The 17,932-nt window shown below is 47.3% G+C and overlaps 2 protein-coding genes across 2 annotated transcripts in view; one reads left to right on the forward strand and one right to left on the reverse strand.

The window, feature by feature from the left end:
• The window catches only part of WNT5B (Wnt family member 5B), a 102,064-nt gene that overhangs the window by 37,570 nt on the left and 46,562 nt on the right, over positions 1-17,932 (reverse strand). The window lies entirely within an intron of this gene.
• On the forward strand, positions 11,987-14,871 carry FBXL14 (F-box and leucine rich repeat protein 14). The gene has a single exon (XM_030543022.1). The coding sequence runs from the start codon at positions 12,052-12,054 to the stop codon at positions 13,252-13,254; it is 1,203 nt and encodes a 400-aa protein (XP_030398882.1). The 5' UTR covers positions 11,987-12,051; the 3' UTR covers positions 13,255-14,871.

The following is a 17,932-nucleotide window of genomic DNA, read 5'->3' on the forward strand; positions in this document are numbered from 1 at the left end:
GGAAAATTTCTGTGGCTAAATTCAGGATGGATTTTTCCATATCCCTGGTTGACGCTCTATCACTTGGAGTGAAAGCGGGGAAAGAGCATAGGGATATGTAGTGGGACACATTTCCACCCATCAATAAGGGGTCAAAGAGCTCCTTTGGGCACAATCAGCCCAATCTGGCATACCTATGAAGCTTGTCAAATCTGCAGTCTCCTTAGAAAGGAGGATCCAAGCATGGGGCAGGACGGCACTCAGAGGGAAGCTGAGCCAGAGCTCCCTAGCCCCACAGAATAGGGGCTGCTTACCCACAAAGCTGCTGAAAAGTGTCTGCCACCTGAACGCTCTGAAGATGTAAAGAGAGACCTTCTTCCCGTTGTTTTGCCTTTTGTTTGCAGGGTGCCCAGCCTGGGTCCTACTGGACACAAGAGAGTGAGTGGCCCAGACTCCCTTCACAGACACTACTGACCTCTTATCTTTCGGGGAACCGCTGGGCGAGTCCAGATAGTTTTATGGGCTGCAGCATTATTTGGTTTGCCCTTACCTTTTTTTTGGACTGCTTAATGCCTAGTAAAGAGTTGCTTTCCTCGCCCCCAAGACTTTGGTCAGAGAATCTCACTCTGCACCTTAAACTGGCTCAACAGAGACACCTGAGGCTAGAGAAGGATGTCTGTGATGAGAGGCACCCACCTTCACCCCTAAAGGGATGCCCTAAGAGTACAGTCTCTGACCAGACCTTTATTCACTATCTTTAATATATGCTTCATTTGAACCATGCCTGAAGGAGAAAGAGAGAGAGAGAATATTGTATTATGAATTAAGAGGCAAGGGAAACAAATAGGGACAGGCTAAGACAAGAACTGCAGAAAAGTCCATGGATATCATGACCACACATGTGATATAAGATATGGAATTGTCATAAACAGATAGCTAAGGGTTAATGTCTCTTTCACCTGAAACACCTGACCAGAGAACCAATCAGGAAACCGGATTTTTTTTCAACTTTGGGTGGAGGGTAGTGTGTCTCTGAGTCTTTTGTCTGCCTGCCTGCTTTTCTGAGCTTTGGAGAAGTACTTTCTACTTTCTAGTCTTCTGTTTCTAAGAGTAAGGACAAAGAGATCAGATAGTAAGTTATATGGTTTCTTTTCTTTGGTATTTGCATGAATATAAGTGCTGGAAATGCTTTGATTTGTATTCTTTTTGAATAAGGCTGTTTATTCAATATTCTTTTAAGCAATTGACCCTGTGTTGTATCATTTTAATACAGAGAGAACATTTGTATTTTTTTTTTCTTTTTTATATAAAGCTTTCTTTTAAGACCTGTTGGAGTTTTTCTTTACTTCAGGGAAATTGAGTCTGTACTCACCAGGGAATTGGTGGGAGGAAGAAATCAAGGGGAGAGCTGTGGGTTGGATTGCTAGCCTGATTTGGCATTTCCTCTGGGTGAAGAGGAAAGTGCTTTTGTTCCAGGATTGGGAACGGAGAGGGGGAATCACTCTGCGTAGTTTCACAGAGCTTGTGTCTGGGTATCTCTCCAGGAGCATCTGGAGGGGGGAAGGGGAAAAGGATTATTTCCCTTTGTTGTGAGACTCAAGGGATTTGGGTCTTGGGTCCCCAGGGAAGGTTTTTCAGTGGGACCAGAGTGCCCCAAAACACTCTAATTTTTTGGGTGGTGGCAGCAGTACCAGGTCCAAGCTGGTAACTAAGCTTGGAGGTTTTCATGCTAACCCCCATATTTTGGACGCTAAGGTCCAGAATCTGGGAATAAGGTTATAACATGGTGTAGCAGCGGCGGGATATAGACAGAACCCAGAAGCCAGTAGGAATATTATATTTTTCTTTTCTCTGCTAAGGGCTTTTTAGCAGAGAGAAACAGTTTGGTTTTAAAAGGGAACCAGAGAGAATTTTTTTTTTTCTGCTCTCTAGCAGTTTGTGGTTTGCATATTAAGCGAGAAGACTGTTAAGGGTCTTTTGTCATGCAATAGCCCTCCCATTAGGTGGCAAGTACCAGCACTTATATGCATGCAAATTAAGTGGTTTTTCTGGTTTCCCTTCATTGAACATTAGCTAGAGAGAGAAAAGGAAAAAAGCACTGTTGCTAGGCAGACTTCAGGAGGCAACAGAGAGCCTGCAGTTCAGAAAATAAACACCGGAGGGCACCCCAACACAAGAAAACAGGAACCATGACTTCTAAGGCAAAGATTGACGCCGAAGAACAAAACAAAGACGCTGAACACAGGCGACAGATGGAGATGAAAGAAAAGGAAGAAAGCCTCAAACTGGCAGCCTTCCAAAGAGAACAGGCAGCCCAAGAGGCAGCACACAAAAGAAAACTAGAAGAAGAAGAGGTAGCCTACCGAAGGAAACAAGCAGAAGATGAGTTGGCCCACAGAAGGAAGCAAGAAGAAGAAGAGGCGGCCCACCGCCGAGACATGGAAAAACAACAAAAACAAATGGAAAAAGAAAATGAAGAGAAGGAAAAACAGAGAAAACATGAACTGGATTTGGCAAAAGCTGGGCTGCATGTGCCAGCCAACCCTAACAACCCGGCGCCAATTATTGCTCCACAGCACAGGAAATTTCCCACCTACAAGGCAGGTGATGACACCGAGGCCTTCTTGGAAAATTTTGAAAGAGCCTGTCTTGGGTACAGCATCCCCGAAGACCAGTACATGGTAGAATTAAGGCCACACCTCAGTGGACCTTTAGCAGAGGTGGCAGCTGAAATGCCCAAGCCGCAAATGAATGACTATAAACTTTTTCAAACCAAGGCCAGATACAGGATGGGGATAACCCCAGATCATGCCCGTCGGCGCTTCAGAACCCAAAAATGGAAACCAGAGGTGTCATTTCCCAAACACGCCTACTACATTGCAAAAAACTATGAGGCCTGGTTAACAGGAAACAACATTCAAACCTTGGAAGAAGTGAACCTCCTCATACAAATGGAGCAGTTCTTGGATGGTGTTCCTGAAGACATCACACGGTACATACAAGATAGAAATCCCAAAACTATCGCTGAGGCGGGGGAGATTGGAGCCAAATGGATGGAACTGGCAGAAAGCAAAAAAGCTACTGTCAAGGGGAACGATTACCCCAGGGGGCACACAGACCATAAACCCTACAACCGAGGACAGCCAAAGACCCTCCATACCACCCAAGTAAAGCCACAGATACCCTACTCTTCAACCTCAACAGTCTCCAGTAACTCACCTCGGCCCAGTGACCCATCAGATGGAAGATGCTTTAAGTGTAATGAACCGGGACATATCAAGGCCAACTGTCCCAAGAACACCATGCGAGTGCAATTCATTACACCACCATCACACCAAAGATCCCCAGGCCCAGATGCCTCTCAAATACCCTTGGAGCGAAGGGAAAATTTGAGAGTGGGCGGAAAGAAGGTTACTGCGTGGAGAGACACGGGGGCACAAGTGTCAGCTATCCACCAATCCTTCGTTGACCCCAAATTCATCAACCCAAAGGCCAAAGTTACCATTTACCCCTTCATGTCACAAGCTGTAGACTTGCCTACAGCTCAACTGCCTGTCCAGTACAAAGGCTGGTCAGGAATGTGGACTTTTGCAGTCTATGACAATTATCCTATCCCCATGCTACTGGGGGAAGACTTGGCCAACCAGGTGAGGCGGGCCAAGAGAGTGGGAATGGTTACCTGTAGCCAAACCAGGCAAGCTTCCAGACCCATTCCTGTTCCTGAGCCGTCCACAGAAGCCCCGTCTGTGTTACCAGAGACCCAGACAGAGGTAGTGGACCCGGATTCCATGCCTACCACTGAAACAGCCACAGCATCTCCAGTCCCAGGCCCGGAACTGGAACAGCAACCAGCACCAGCAAGTGCAACCACATCTTCAAACTCAACGCCAGAGGGCGCCAGCGAGCCAAAACTGGCAGAAGCACACGACAGCCATACCCAAAAGGCTCAGCCAGAGCCTGAAATACCCTCAGGTGCACCAGCGGAGAGCGGTTCACCAGCAACGGAAACAACCCCATCACCTACATCGCTTCCAGAGGGACCAAGCCCAAGTCCACAGTCTGAGGAAGAACTGGTGACCCCAGCCTCAAGGGAACAGTTCCAGGCTGAGCAGGAAGCAGATGACAGCCTTCAGAAAGCGTGGGCGGCGGCACGGAGCACCCCACCGCCTCTCAGCTCTTCTAATCGATCCCGGTTTGTTATAGACCAAGGACTTTTATATAAGGAAATTCTTTCTGGTGGACACCGGGAAGAATGGCAGCCGCAAAAACAGTTGGTGGTTCCAACTAAGTACCGGGAGAAGCTCTTAAGCTTAGCCCATGATCATCCCAGTGGCCATGCTGGGGTGAACAGAACCAAGGACCGGTTGGGGAAGTCCTTCCACTGGGAGGGGATGGGCAAGGATGTTGCCAAGTATGTCCGGTCTTGTGAGGTATGCCAAAGAGTGGGTAAGCCTCAAGACCAGGTCAAGGCCCCTCTCCAGCCACTCCCCATAATTGAGGTCCCATTTCAGCGAGTAGCTGTGGATATTCTGGGCCCTTTCCCAAAAAAGACGCCCAGAGGAAAGCAGTACGTACTGACTTTAGTGGACTTTGCTACCCGATGGCCAGAAGCAGTAGCTCTAGGCAACACCAGGGCTAACACTGTGTGCCTGGCCCTAACAGACATCTTTGCCAGGGTAGGTTGGCCCTCTGACATCCTTACAGATTCAGGGTCTAATTTCCTGGCAGGGACCATGGAAAAACTGTGGGAAACTCATGGGGTGAATCACTTGGTTGCCACCCCGTACCACCATCAAACCAATGGCCTGGTGGAAAGGTTCAATGGAACTTTGGGGGCCATGATAAAAAAATTCATCAACGAATTCTCCAATAATTGGGACCTAGTGTTGCAGCAGTTGCTGTTTGCCTACAGGGCTGTACCACATCCCAGTTTAGGGTTTTCACCATTTGAACTTGTGTATGGTCACGAGGTTAAGGGGCCATTACAGTTGGTGAAGCAGCAATGGGAGGGGTTTACGCCTTCTCCAGGAACTAACATTCTGGACTTTGTAAGCAACCTACAAAGCACCCTCCGACACTCTTTAGCCCTTGCTAGAGAGAACCTAAAGGATGCTCAAGAAGAGCAAAAGGCCTGGTATGACAGACATGCCAGAGAACGTTCCTTCAAGGTAGGAGACCAGGTTATGGTCTTGAAGGCGCAACAGGCCCATAAGATGGAAGCATCATGGGAAGGGCCATTCACGGTCCAAGAGCGCCTGGGAGCTGTAAACTACCTCATAGCATTTCCCAATTCCTCACTAAAGCCTAAAGTGTACCATGTTAATTCTCTCAAGCCTTTCTATTCCAGAGACTTACAGGTTTGTCAGTTTACAGTCCAGGGAGATGATGCTGAGTGGCCTGACGGTGTCTACTACGACGGGAAAAAAGACGGTGGCGTGGAAGAGGTGAACCTCTCAACCACCCTGGAACGTCTGCAGCGGCAACAAATCAAGGAGCTGTGCACTAGCTTCGCCCCATTGTTCTCAGCCACCCCAGGACGGACTGAACGGGCATACCACTCCATTGATACAGGTAATGCTCACCCAATCAGAACCCCACCCTACCGGGTGTCTCCTCATGCCCAAGCTGCTATAGAACGGGAGATCCAGAACATGCTACAGATGGGTATAATCCGCCCATCTACCAGTGCATGGGCATCTCCAGTGGTTCTGGTACCCAAACCAGATGGGGAAATACGCTTTTGCGTGGACTACCGTAAGCTAAATGCTGTAACTCGTCCGGACAACTATCCGATGCCACGTACTGATGAGCTATTGGAAAAGTTGGGACGTGCCCAGTTCATCTCTACAATAGACTTAACCAAGGGGTACTGGCAAGTACCGCTAGATGAACCTGCCAAGGAGAGGTCAGCATTCGTCACCCATGCGGGGGTGTATGAATTCAATGTCCTTCCTTTCGGCCTTCGAAATGCACCCGCCACCTTCCAGAGGCTGGTAGATGGTCTACTAGCTGGACTGGGAGAATTCGCAGTTGCCTACCTCGATGATGTGGCCATTTTTCAGACTCCTGGCCCGAACACCTACTACACCTGGAAAAGGTCTTTGAGCGCATCAGGCAGGCAGGACTAACTGTTAAGGCCAAAAAGTGTCAAATAGGCCAAAACAGAGTGACTTACCTGGGGCACCAGGTGGGTCGAGGAACCATAAACCCCCTACAGGCCAAGGTGGATGCTATCCAAAAGTGGCCTGTCCCAAGGTCAAAGAAACAGGTCCAATCCTTCTTAGGCTTGGCCGGATACTACAGGCGATTTGTACCACACTACAGCCAAATCGCTGCCCCATTAACCGACCTAACCAAAAAGACCCAGCCAAATGCCGTTAAGTGGACTAATAAGTGTCAAGAGGCCTTTACCCAGCTTAAGGCGATGCTCATGTCTGACCCTGTGCTCAGGGCCCCGGACTTTAACAAGCCATTCCTAGTAACCACAGATGCATCTGAGCGTGGTATAGGAGCAGTGCTCATGCAGGAAGCAACAGATCACAACTTCCATCCTGTCGTGTTTCTCAGCAAGAAACTGTCTGAGAGGGAAAGTCACTGGTCAGTCAGTGAAAAGGAATGCTATGCCATTGTGTACGCCCTGGACAAGCTACGCCCATATGTTTGGGGACGGCGGTTCCAACTACAAACTGACCATGCTGCACTAAAGTGGCTTCATACTGCCAAGGGGAACAACAAGAAACTTCTTCGGTGGAGTTTAGCTCTCCAAGATTTGATTTTGAAATTCAACACATCACAGGAGCTTCTAACAAAGTTGCTGATGCACTCTCCCGTGAGAGTTTCCCAGAATCCAGTAGTTAAAAAGTGTTCTTAAAATGTAAAAGTCTGTTAGTTATATACTTAGTAGTATATGTAAAGGTGCATGTGTTGTATTAATCTGTTTATTTTCAAGTTCTAGAAGGAAATTGCTGCCAGTGAGCTTCCCCACTGTCTGCAATTTGGGGGGCGTGTCATAAACAGATAGCTAAGGGTTAATGTCTCTTTCACCTGAAACACCTGACCAGAGAACCAATCAGGAAACCGGATTTTTTTTCAACTTTGGGTGGAGGGTAGTGTGTCTCTGAGTCTTTTGTCTGCCTGCCTGCTTCTCTGAGCTTTGGAGAAGTACTTTCTACTTTCTAGTCTTCTGTTTCTAAGAGTAAGGACAAAGAGATCAGATAGTAAGTTATATGGTTTCTTTTCTTTGGTATTTGCATGAATATAAGTGCTGGAAATGCTTTGATTTGTATTCTTTTTGAATAAGGCTGTTTATTCAATATTCTTTTAAGCAATTGACCCTGTGTTGTATCATCTTAATACAGAGAGAACATTTGTATTTTTTCTTTCTTTTTTATATAAAGCTTTCTTTTAAGACCTGTTGGAGTTTTTCTTTACTTCAGGGAAATTGAGTCTGTACTCACCAGGGAATTGGTGGGAGGAAGAAATCAAGGGGAGAGCTGTGGGTTGGATTGCTAGCCTGATTTGGCATTTCCTCTGGGTGAAGAGGAAAGTGCTTTTGTTCCAGGATTGGGAACGGAGAGGGGGAATCACTCTGCGTAGTTTCACAGAGCTTGTGTCTGGGTATCTCTCCAGGAGCATCTGGAGGGGGGAAGGGGAAAAGGATTATTTCCCTTTGTTGTGAGACTCAAGGGATTTGGGTCTTGGGTCCCCAGGGAAGGTTTTTCAGTGGGACCAGAGTGCCCCAAAACACTCTAATTTTTTGGGTGGTGGCAGCAGTACCAGGTCCAAGCTGGTAACTAAGCTTGGAGGTTTTCATGCTAACCCCCATATTTTGGACGCTAAGGTCCAGAATCTGGGAATAAGGTTATAACAGGAATACATGACAGGGTAGTTTTATCAGCATGAATAACTCACAAGGGCTGAAGCCACAATGCAGTTATGCAGATCACCCTGAACAACTGCCAGTAAAAACTATCCAGCCTGCACCAAATACCAGTGTAATTTGGGGTGATCGGGAGGGGGGAGGGAATGAAACATTTATCCGTTAAGTCCTTTCAAAAAGAGATAGTGGCTGTTTGGAGTTGTTCAAGGGTTTGGAATGTTAAAAATAGTTCCAGGGGATAGATCAGCAGTCAGAGTGCCTACGCGGTTTTTGATAAATGCAGTTTATCAGGGGATGGTGCTAGCCATCTATGTGGTAAAAACATTTGTACCACATGAGGTCAGGATAAACATGGCATGAATGTCTTTATTTCTGCAACTATGGGTTAAACAGAGGAAATCATGTGATAAATTGCATTTATCGTGCATTTTGACCATTCCATTTGCATGCTGATATTTTAAAACTCTGAGTGGTTCCAAAGAGTCATCCTTTAGATAAAATAAAAGCTTACTATAAAAATGTTTTCTTTTCCCCCCTACCAAAACATGGTGGATCAAGGATTAAATTTCACAACCAGTCCAAGGACCAGAATTAGTTAATTTTAGATTGGTCACAGATTTAAAAGGTTTGATACCCTATGGTCAACCAGGATTTAAAGATTCTTGCTACGTGCCATGGGAGAAAGAGATTTCAGGCTCCCCAAGAATATGCATCATCTGTTTGTAGCCTTTGCTAGTCACAGATGGCCTATATTAAAATCATGACACCCCAATACCGGATAGAAATACTGTTTTAAGTAATTTTTTAGGCCTTAAATGGCCATTTTTTCTACCACTCTAATTTGTAAGATAGAGGGATTGAAAAATAGTAATTAAAATACCTAAAAACATTTCTAGGATAGTTTTTTTTCTATCTGGAATACACTATAGTATAAAGGTATAAAAGTTACGTGGACGTTCATTCAGGATGACACATAACTCACTTGTAGCTTTGCCACTTATGTAAGGCAACTATCCCAACATTCTGTAAAGTCATCCCATGTTCCATTTCTTTCATCTTTTGCCCAATGTGCATAGAGCTCAATCCTGCAGACATCTCATACAAGTTGTTTCTCTGACTTTAACAAAACAATTCTTATAAATAAGGGTTGCATGACTGGGCCCATATGGTGTAAATACCATGATATTCACTTGGAATGGTTAATGTATCAGGACTTCCATTACAATCCATTTTCATTTGCTCCGATCTTTATGTAAAATCTCTCTTTTTGGCTGAGGTTTTCTATGATTGGTCTAAACAGAAAAGTGGATTTTATTCATTTAGAGTAAAATCTATTCACACAGGATATTTTATTATTAGGGAGAGGGTAGAAAATAGTCTTTCCTGTGTAAAACAGATAAAACCTAAGGACCTGATCCTGCTGACGGATCCACACAGGAAATCGCCACAAGGAGCCCCAGTTGACTTCAGTGGGGCTGCACATTCATGTTAGGGTCCTCTCAGGATAAGCATATTGCAGAATGAGGGCCTAAGATTTTTTTCCCCACCTAATAACCACAAAACTAAGTTAAATTTTACAAGTTTAGATCCCAAACATGCAGTAAGATCTGGAATAACAGACTCTGAATGGCCACGCAGAAACCCACTCAAGTTAATATAAGAAATCACGTAAGTGGATAAGAATGCAGGATCAGGGTCCATTTATTTCCTGGTGTCTATTCATCACTGAGACCTAGTTTCCTAGCAAACATGCAGAAAGAATTATTATTATTATTACGATTATTATTTAAAAAAATGGCTTAGCACAGGTGCAGTACAAAATGTCCTCTGAATTTAGAGTTAATATGCTATCAATGAACTATAGAATAATGTATAATTTATAATATCAATAGGAGTATGGGTGTTTTACAGCTGTTTCATTGTGGAGATTCACAGGTATTTAATATTCAAGCCTGGCACTGCACAAATCAAGAGAGAGATTAGCTTTATAATCTCCCCTTTTACCTAAAAACAAAAAGTCTCAAGGGAAACAGATATAAAACTATAACATTCAATTTATGGCTGTGAACACTTAAATCAGGAAATGCATCAGTGATGGTTCTCATAGTAAGCTTAATTTATGACTGCAACTTGTCTATGCTAGGTGAAATAACCATTGGTGAGATGGTTTTCACCAATTATCTCCCCAGAATCAGTACTGAGAACAGTTTAAATTCCTTTTCTACACTGGAGACACTGACAAAATAATTAAAACTAGTGCTAGCAATTCAGCCAGGCTCATAGGAGCTGTAGTATAATCTAGGCTCCAGTAACCAGATCAGTTTTATTAGTGTTTTAGTTAAATGTGCTAAAACTTCAGTTACAAAAACAGTGTCAAGAATGAGTCCTAAGGCTTTCCCTTGGCTCACTGGGAATTTTGTTTTACTTTTCCAACAGAAAAAGGCAATATTGTTTTCTGAAATTGTTTTGAAAAGTTTTATCTGGCCTATACTAGCACTTAAGCTGTTTTTAATATAAGTGCCGCTGCACCCATGTTAACTGTTTATTAATGCACAAAAGGCTGTTAAGACCAGGCAACTACGAGTCTCAAGCACTCTTTCTTAAAATGCCTTTTAATGACCTCTGCCAGATCTACATTAGCACTTACACCACTTTCAATATTTGTTCACATGCCCCATTCCTTAAAACAATTTTCAGTCCTGGTTTCACGTCCTAGCGTGGAGCCAATGGACTAGCCAGCCTGGCGGTTTAATGTCACCTTGATATACGATTAACCAAAGCTCTCAGCTCACATATTCCTATGGAGCTTCATGGGAAATTAGGCCTAGACAAGAGTGGAAAAGGGTTTTTTTAAAGGCCATGTTAGCTAGCACTTCCCCGAAAAACAGGGCAGCACCGTGCTTGCTGGTGGAGTTGAAACCCAGAGCCCCAGGCCTGTTAAGACACAAGCTGCCCTGCCTACACCAGGGCTCTAGTTCTCCCAGATCGGGACAAAGCAAGGGCGGCCGGGGCCCTTAAAGCTGAGCTGAACTTCCCAGACATATGGCTACGGTGTTTCCTGGCTGGTGGGGGTTGGAAGCTGTGACCTTAACCTGCCAGCAGCCCGTAGCGAATAGTAGCAGCGTGGGGGGCGGGGGGTGACACGCTGCCCTGCAGCGGGAGGGACGGAGGGGGCTCTGGGGACACTTGCGGAGGGCAGGGCCCAGCGTTGTGGAAGGGGCAGCGCATGGCTCTTTCAGTGACCGCGGCCAGGCCCCTGGTCTGGGTCCCGGGGGTGCTGCTGGGCCGGACGGGAGCGGGGCTCGGGCTGCGGCCCGGGGACTGGGGGATGGTTCCGCCGGGAGAGGAAGAGGCGCCAGGTATAGGCTGGCTGTGGGGGAAGGGAATTCCCGGCCGGGAGTTCCCGGGGAGGGGGCAGCGCGGTGGCGGCGGCGCCGCAGGGGTTAATCCGCGAGCGCAGAGAATGAGCCGCGCTGTTTCCAGGGTGACGGCTCGCAGTGTTCCGGATCGTACCATTGTGCGGGGAGGGGGGAGGAGAAGGCTTCAGCCGTCGCCAGACCCAGCCCAGCGCCGCCTCCTTCTCTCCCCCCTCCCCCCGGCCTGAGCGCGGCGCCTGGGCCCAGCGGCGAGCGCAGCGCGGAGGAGCGAAGCAGGCGGATCCCGTCGGCGGCAGCACGGAGCCTGGGCCCAAAGCGGCGGGGTCGGTAGCGGCGGCGCGGCCCCTTCTCCCCCCGCGCGGGGCAGCGGGCGGCCCCGGGCTGCGGGGCTCGGAGACAAAGGAGGCGGCGGGGCTCGGAGCCGGCACCAGGGACCGAGAGGAGCCTCCGGGAGCCCCCGCCCGGGGTAGGCGGCACAATGCGGCACGGGGCGGCCCGCCCGCACCGGCTGCAGCAGCGCGGGGGCCGCAGCGCGGCCCGCCCGGAGCGGGGATAGAGGCGGCGGCCGGAGCCCCAGAGCCGGGCCAGGCCCCTCCCGCGAGCAGCGTCCCCCCGGCCTGTCACACGGGGCGGCGATGTGAGGGCCCCGGAGCCGGCAGCAGCCACAGCCGAGCAGCCGGGACCCAGCGGAAGCGGCAGCTGGCCGGGCCTGGAGGAGCCGAGCGGCGGGGATCCGGCGGGCGCGGCAGCCGGCCGGGCCCGGAGGAGCCGAGCGGCGGGGATCCGGCGGGAGCGGCGGCCGGGCCCGGGTGTGCGATGGAGACGCACATCTCGTGCCTGTTCCCGGAGCTGCTGGCCATGATCTTCGGGTACCTGGAGGTGCGGGACAAGGGCCGGGCGGCGCAGGTGTGCACGGCCTGGCGGGACGCCGCCTACCACCGCTCCGTGTGGCGGGGCGTGGAGGCCAAGCTGCACCTGCGCCGCGCCAACCCCTCGCTCTTCCCCAGCCTGGCGGCGCGGGGCATCCGGCGGGTGCAGATCCTGTCGCTGCGGCGCAGCCTGAGTTACGTGATCCAGGGCATGGCGGAGATCGAGAGCCTCAACCTGAGCGGCTGCTACAACCTCACCGACAACGGGCTGGGCCACGCCTTTGTGGCGGAGATCGGCTCGCTACGGGCGCTTAACCTGAGCCTCTGCAAGCAGATTACGGACAGCAGCCTGGGCCGCATCGCCCAGTACCTCAAGGGCCTCGAGGTGCTGGAGCTGGGCGGCTGCAGCAACATCACTAACACCGGCCTCCTCCTCATTGCCTGGGGTTTGCAGCGCCTCAAGAGCCTCAACCTGCGCTCATGCCGCCATCTCTCTGATGTGGGCATTGGGCACCTGGCGGGCATGACCCGCAGTGCAGCTGAGGGCTGCCTGGGCCTGGAGCAGCTCACGCTGCAGGACTGCCAGAAGCTCAGCGACCTCTCACTAAAGCATCTGGCCCGAGGGCTGGGACGCCTCCGCCAGCTCAACCTCAGCTTCTGTGGGGGCATTTCAGATGCGGGGCTGCTCCACTTGTCCCACATGAGCAGCCTGCGCAGCCTCAACCTGCGCTCCTGCGACAATATCAGTGACACAGGCATCATGCATCTGGCCATGGGCAGCCTGCGCCTTTCGGGCCTTGATGTTTCCTTCTGTGACAAGGTGGGGGACCAGAGCCTAGCCTATATTGCGCAGGGTCTGGATGGGCTGCGTTCCCTCTCCCTCTGCTCGTGCCACATCAGCGATGAGGGCATCAACCGTATGGTGCGCCAGATGCATGGGCTCCGCACGCTTAACATTGGCCAATGTGTCCGTATCACTGACAAGGGCCTGGAGCTCATTGCGGAGCACCTCAGCCAGCTCACAGGCATTGATCTTTATGGCTGTACCCGCATCACTAAGCGGGGCTTGGAGCGCATCACTCAGCTGCCCTGTCTCAAGGTGCTCAACCTGGGACTTTGGCAAATGACTGAGAGCGAGAAGGTCAGGTGAGAGGAGGGGGCACCTGGAAACCTCCATCCTCTCTGGAGGGACTCACTGACTGACTGACTGCTGCAATGGAGGGGAGGGAGAGAGAGAGAGAGAGAGCAGAGGCAGGGAGGGGGACCCACACACAGAGCCATGCTACCTGCCCACTCCAGCACTGGAAGGAGGGAGGGGTAGAGAGAGCCCACCCCTATGCTTTCCATGCCACCTACCCACCTCTGCACTGGCTGGGGCAGGAGAGGGAAGAGAGAGAACCCCCATTTCTTCCATGACATCCCCAGCACTCCATTGGGAATACAGTACCCCTTTCCTCATCCTTCTCTGCATTGGGGATAGAGGCCTGCAATTTTATGCACTGGGGCTGGAGATACCCCTCCCCACTCCAACTCTGATTCTACCCCCTCATGCACTAGGGATTGATGAAGAAAGTCCCCCTATTCTTACTCGCCTCCAGTCCTGCTCAGTTTTGGGAATAGGGACCTTCTTGAATGGGGGTGGGAATGGAAATGGGAACACCCCCCCCCAAAAATATATATTAAAAAAAGCTTATTAGCTGCATGTTCCATATCCACTGACCCCAGTCCTCCTGCACTGGGTACAAAGACACCCCCTTGTCATACCATTCCAATTCTTTTTTTCCCCATCCCAGCTGGGGACTGTGACAGAAATAGCCTTTCCCAGCTATACATATTCCATCAATTTCCAGTCCCACCCCCATCTTCACTTCTATCCCCTTTTGCCCTATGGTTGGATACTCCAGTGCACTGGATATAGAGAGAGCTACACTGGTCCCCTCCCCTCCTGAGTTGAGTATAGGGACATGATTTCTTTGCACCCTGAACTGTGGTTGGAGAGAGAGCCTAGACCCTCCACTCTTTTCCCATCTCCCTGCATTGGGGATGAAGATAGACTCCTAATACTTCTCCCTCCTCCTTGTACTGGGGATGAAGACACAATTTTCCCCTTACCCCATTCCCAGTAGAGAAGATGACAGATCCCAGTCTCTTCAAATGTCCCACCTGCATTGGAGGGATGGAGTAACCTTAGCCATTTATCTTCCCTTTCATTTTTCTCTCTCTTCCTCCCTGCCTTTTCTTTCTTGGAAGTGGGGATAAAGACATATCCAGCCACACATCCATTTCCTCTTTGGGGGTGAATGGGGCAGAGGGGATGACCAAGCTCCTATCTACCCAGGGGATTTAAGGAAGAAACTCCAGCTTCATTTTTGCTTTCATTTGAGATACTGTGACATGGTTTTATTTTGAAATGCGTACAAAAAAATTACTACTACAAAACAGCCTCTTACCACCACCACCATCCCCTTGCTTACATCCTGTTTCTGATCCTAGTTTTTCTCATCCTTTCTTTCTTCAGTATTCATTTTCTTCCATGGTTTTATTTTTAAAGACATTTGAAGTTGCTGTTCTTGTGGATTTTTAAGTACGTTTTTTTCTGCTGAATATATTCTATATATATAAATATATATATAATGTCTGGCTACCTCGTTTTAATTTGTTACTTATTTTTCTCAAAAGCCCTGGAATTCTTACAAGAAAGAGATTTTGAGACTGAAACATTTTTGTGCCTAGACTGGAAAGATGCCCCTTGGGTTTGTAAATTTTTTATTTTTTTTTTTTTTAAAAAGCTTTCCCTAATGTGCCCGACCTTCACATTTTGACTGTGCCTCTCCCTCCCTCTCCACTGGGGTTTGGGGATCCAACTGTGTTTCTGCATTTTTATTCCCTTAGCACAAACATGTGTAACATGTGAGAATCCATACTGAGGATTAGGGTATTGAAATGTGTGAAATGCAAGTTCAGTTTCTTATATATATATATATATTCCCCTCTCCCTCCCAATTCACCTACAAAAAAAGGTCACTGTGTGAGGCTTCCTGTTTGTAAGTGGGGAGAGGAGCAGAACAGGCCTGCAGGGGCCTGAGTCTGCAATGTGAAGAGGAGGAAACAAATTCATCTATCTTATCTCTGTTCTGTCAGTAAAATGGAGCTGGTTCTTTAGATTTTTTTAATTATTATTTCAAAGAGGAAGAATAATTGATTAATTTTTAAAGAAACAAATGTTGGCCTTCTTTCTTTACTGATTTTTTTAAAATTCAAAATCTCAAACCCTCCACAGTAACAGGCCAGACCATGGAGTTAAAGCAAACCCAGAGACCCCCTATGGATTAATTGTACTGTTTGTGAATTTGTATAAAAAATAACAGATCCTCTTAAAACATTTTATATTCTTACAGTAAAAGGTTAAACTGATATTTATATAATAAAAGAGGAAATATGAAGTATGTTTTTGAAAAAAAAGCTGTATTTGTGTTGTCTTTGGTTTTTTAAAGGTAGGTATCTTGTCTATTGGTTGCAAGAAGCGTGGTGCGTAGCTTATAGAGGGGTTTGGCCTGTGCTCTTGTCTTAGTCTTAGTAAAAGGAAACAGGGAGTCTGGTCAATCCTGTGCAGGATGTTGAGTAACATCATAATTAGAAGTTTACAAGAGAGCACTGCTTCCTTTTGGAAGGACCAATATTGTGTATGAGAACAGCTGACTTGCTCAGAGAAATTGAGTGAAAGTAAAGATTAATGTTGGGGTACTAGTTCATTTTGGGGTTGGGTAAACTGCAACTGATAAAATTTGTTATGAAGGGACATGGGGTAAAGTGATGTATAGTAGATCAAACTTGACACTTTATGGTGAAAAACGTTTTAAAAAAACGTGACACATGGCAATGTTCCTGTTTCATTTAAAAATCCATGAAAACTGGTTTTCTGCTCTTTCCCCACACCCAAAAAGACCCCAAATATTTACCTGCAATATTAATAACAAACTTGTGGTCTTTTGCTAGTGCATGAGAACTTGGAAGTGAATAACTAGAAAACTGACTACGCTGTTTCACTTTTTCATTGTACACACTGAGATAAAAGTAGAGGAAATGGGAAAAAATTGAATTTTTAACATTGTTCTAATAATCTAAGATGTCCTTTTGTACCATAGAAATCTTTTTTAACGCATGACTTCTAACCTGATGCGGTCCCTTTTAGACTTCTGGGATGTGATGTTTGTGTTGTTCTTTGAGATAGGGACTTAAGCTGTTTATAGGGCATGAAACAAAGCTTTTCTCCCCTCTAAGTACTGCAGCAGGGCTTTCTCTCCCCATCCCACCCCACCCCCTTTTTTTTTTAAAGAAGGGTTGGGGTTAGAGAGAATGTGAAATGATGGAAGGAGCAAAGCCATTGTTCAGGAAAGTTAAAAGAGGAGCTGTCCTTGCTTGCTTGCTTGTTCAGTCATGCATACTGAATCTTGCCATGTGAGGGTCCCTATGGAAAGGAGGAGGGTGATTCTTCCCCTCTTTTTAACATTCCTCTCCAGGCCTGGCTGTATTTAAGCTGCTTTCCTCCTTGCAGAGGAGGGGCGGTGGGGGATGGTCTGGAGTTCCTGTACATTTGCATTTTAAGTACTTCTAGTGCTGTAGCAGGCTACTTTGTTTCATCCAAACTAGTCTATCTTAGCCAGCTTCTCTCAAGTTACATCCATGTAGGTGAGCTCTCCACAATACAGCCCTAGCAAAGAGATTATGGCTGTCTCCTGTTGTAATCTGTTCTGGCTTGTATATTTTGATGTATTTTTGACTGAAACTAGAACATTCATAATTCCTTCTTTCATGCTGCAGACACACACCCCCGCACACACTTTAAAAAAAATTCCACTTCCTGTTAGGACGGCAAAGTTTCATTGGGTTCTCCTCAGCACCCCAGGGAGAAGGGCCAGCACCTAGAGGGCTGCAGGATTATTTTTGTAAAACTACCAAGCTTTCTGTTGGGAGTTCATCACAAAAGCTGCATTGTTCCCTTTGGGGAAAGCCATCACAATTGGATCTAATTGAGCCTGACACTATATCCATCTTGCTTTACTTGGAGAGGTACTGGATCTTTTTCCTTCCCTTAAAAAAAAAAATTACAATTATTTCTTGACCAAAAAGAGGATGTGTGAACCCTAGTAAACAATAGGAATTCCAGACCAGGTTCCAGTAGATATTTGATATAGCTAGCCATGGTTCTTGCAAGGGATAGTAAATTGTACCTCTCTTTTGCTAGGCCACAGGCTTACCAGATTCCGACAAAAATACAGACAGCAAGCTATAGTGTACAGATGATTTGTTCTCCCCAATCACACGATAACGATAATATTTGAAGGCAGATATCAAAATTGCACATGCATGCATCTTCTGTGTGGTCCTGAAGTCCTTCTAAAGTCAGGAACAGGATGGCTCTGAGGCAAAAATGTTATTTATCACTTCATCTCAGAAACAAGCTAGGTGGATGAACATACTATCTAAATAGAACCCAAAATCTTTAGGAAATTGTGCTGCAACCAGTATTAGTAGTATTAAGAACAGCAGACATTGTTCCCTCTTGAAATGGACTACTGTCTCAGAAATGACAATGCTCTCTTGGTCCTAAACATAAGTCTTACTATTGGGAATGGTCTGAGCTGGAGCAATGTGTCTATTTACTTGTAAGGAGATGGTTTCTAAAAAAGAGACTGATGCTAGTAAAGGGGGAGAGGAGACTAACCAATGACTCTCCTCAATATATCATTCCCCAGTGTAACAGAGGAACTAATATTTTCGCCCTCCAGTCACTTCTGAATTCAGATCAAGGTCAGTGCAAAGTTCCC

This window comes from Gopherus evgoodei, chromosome 1 (assembly GCF_007399415.2).
Source record: "Gopherus evgoodei ecotype Sinaloan lineage chromosome 1, rGopEvg1_v1.p, whole genome shotgun sequence".
Lineage (NCBI taxonomy): Eukaryota > Metazoa > Chordata > Testudines > Testudinidae > Gopherus > Gopherus evgoodei.

Excerpts from the sequence above, each read along its gene's own strand:
- FBXL14 (XM_030543022.1), top strand. The coding sequence starts at position 12,052 with ATGGAGACGCACATCTCGTGCCTGTTCCCGGAGCTGCTGGCCATGATC.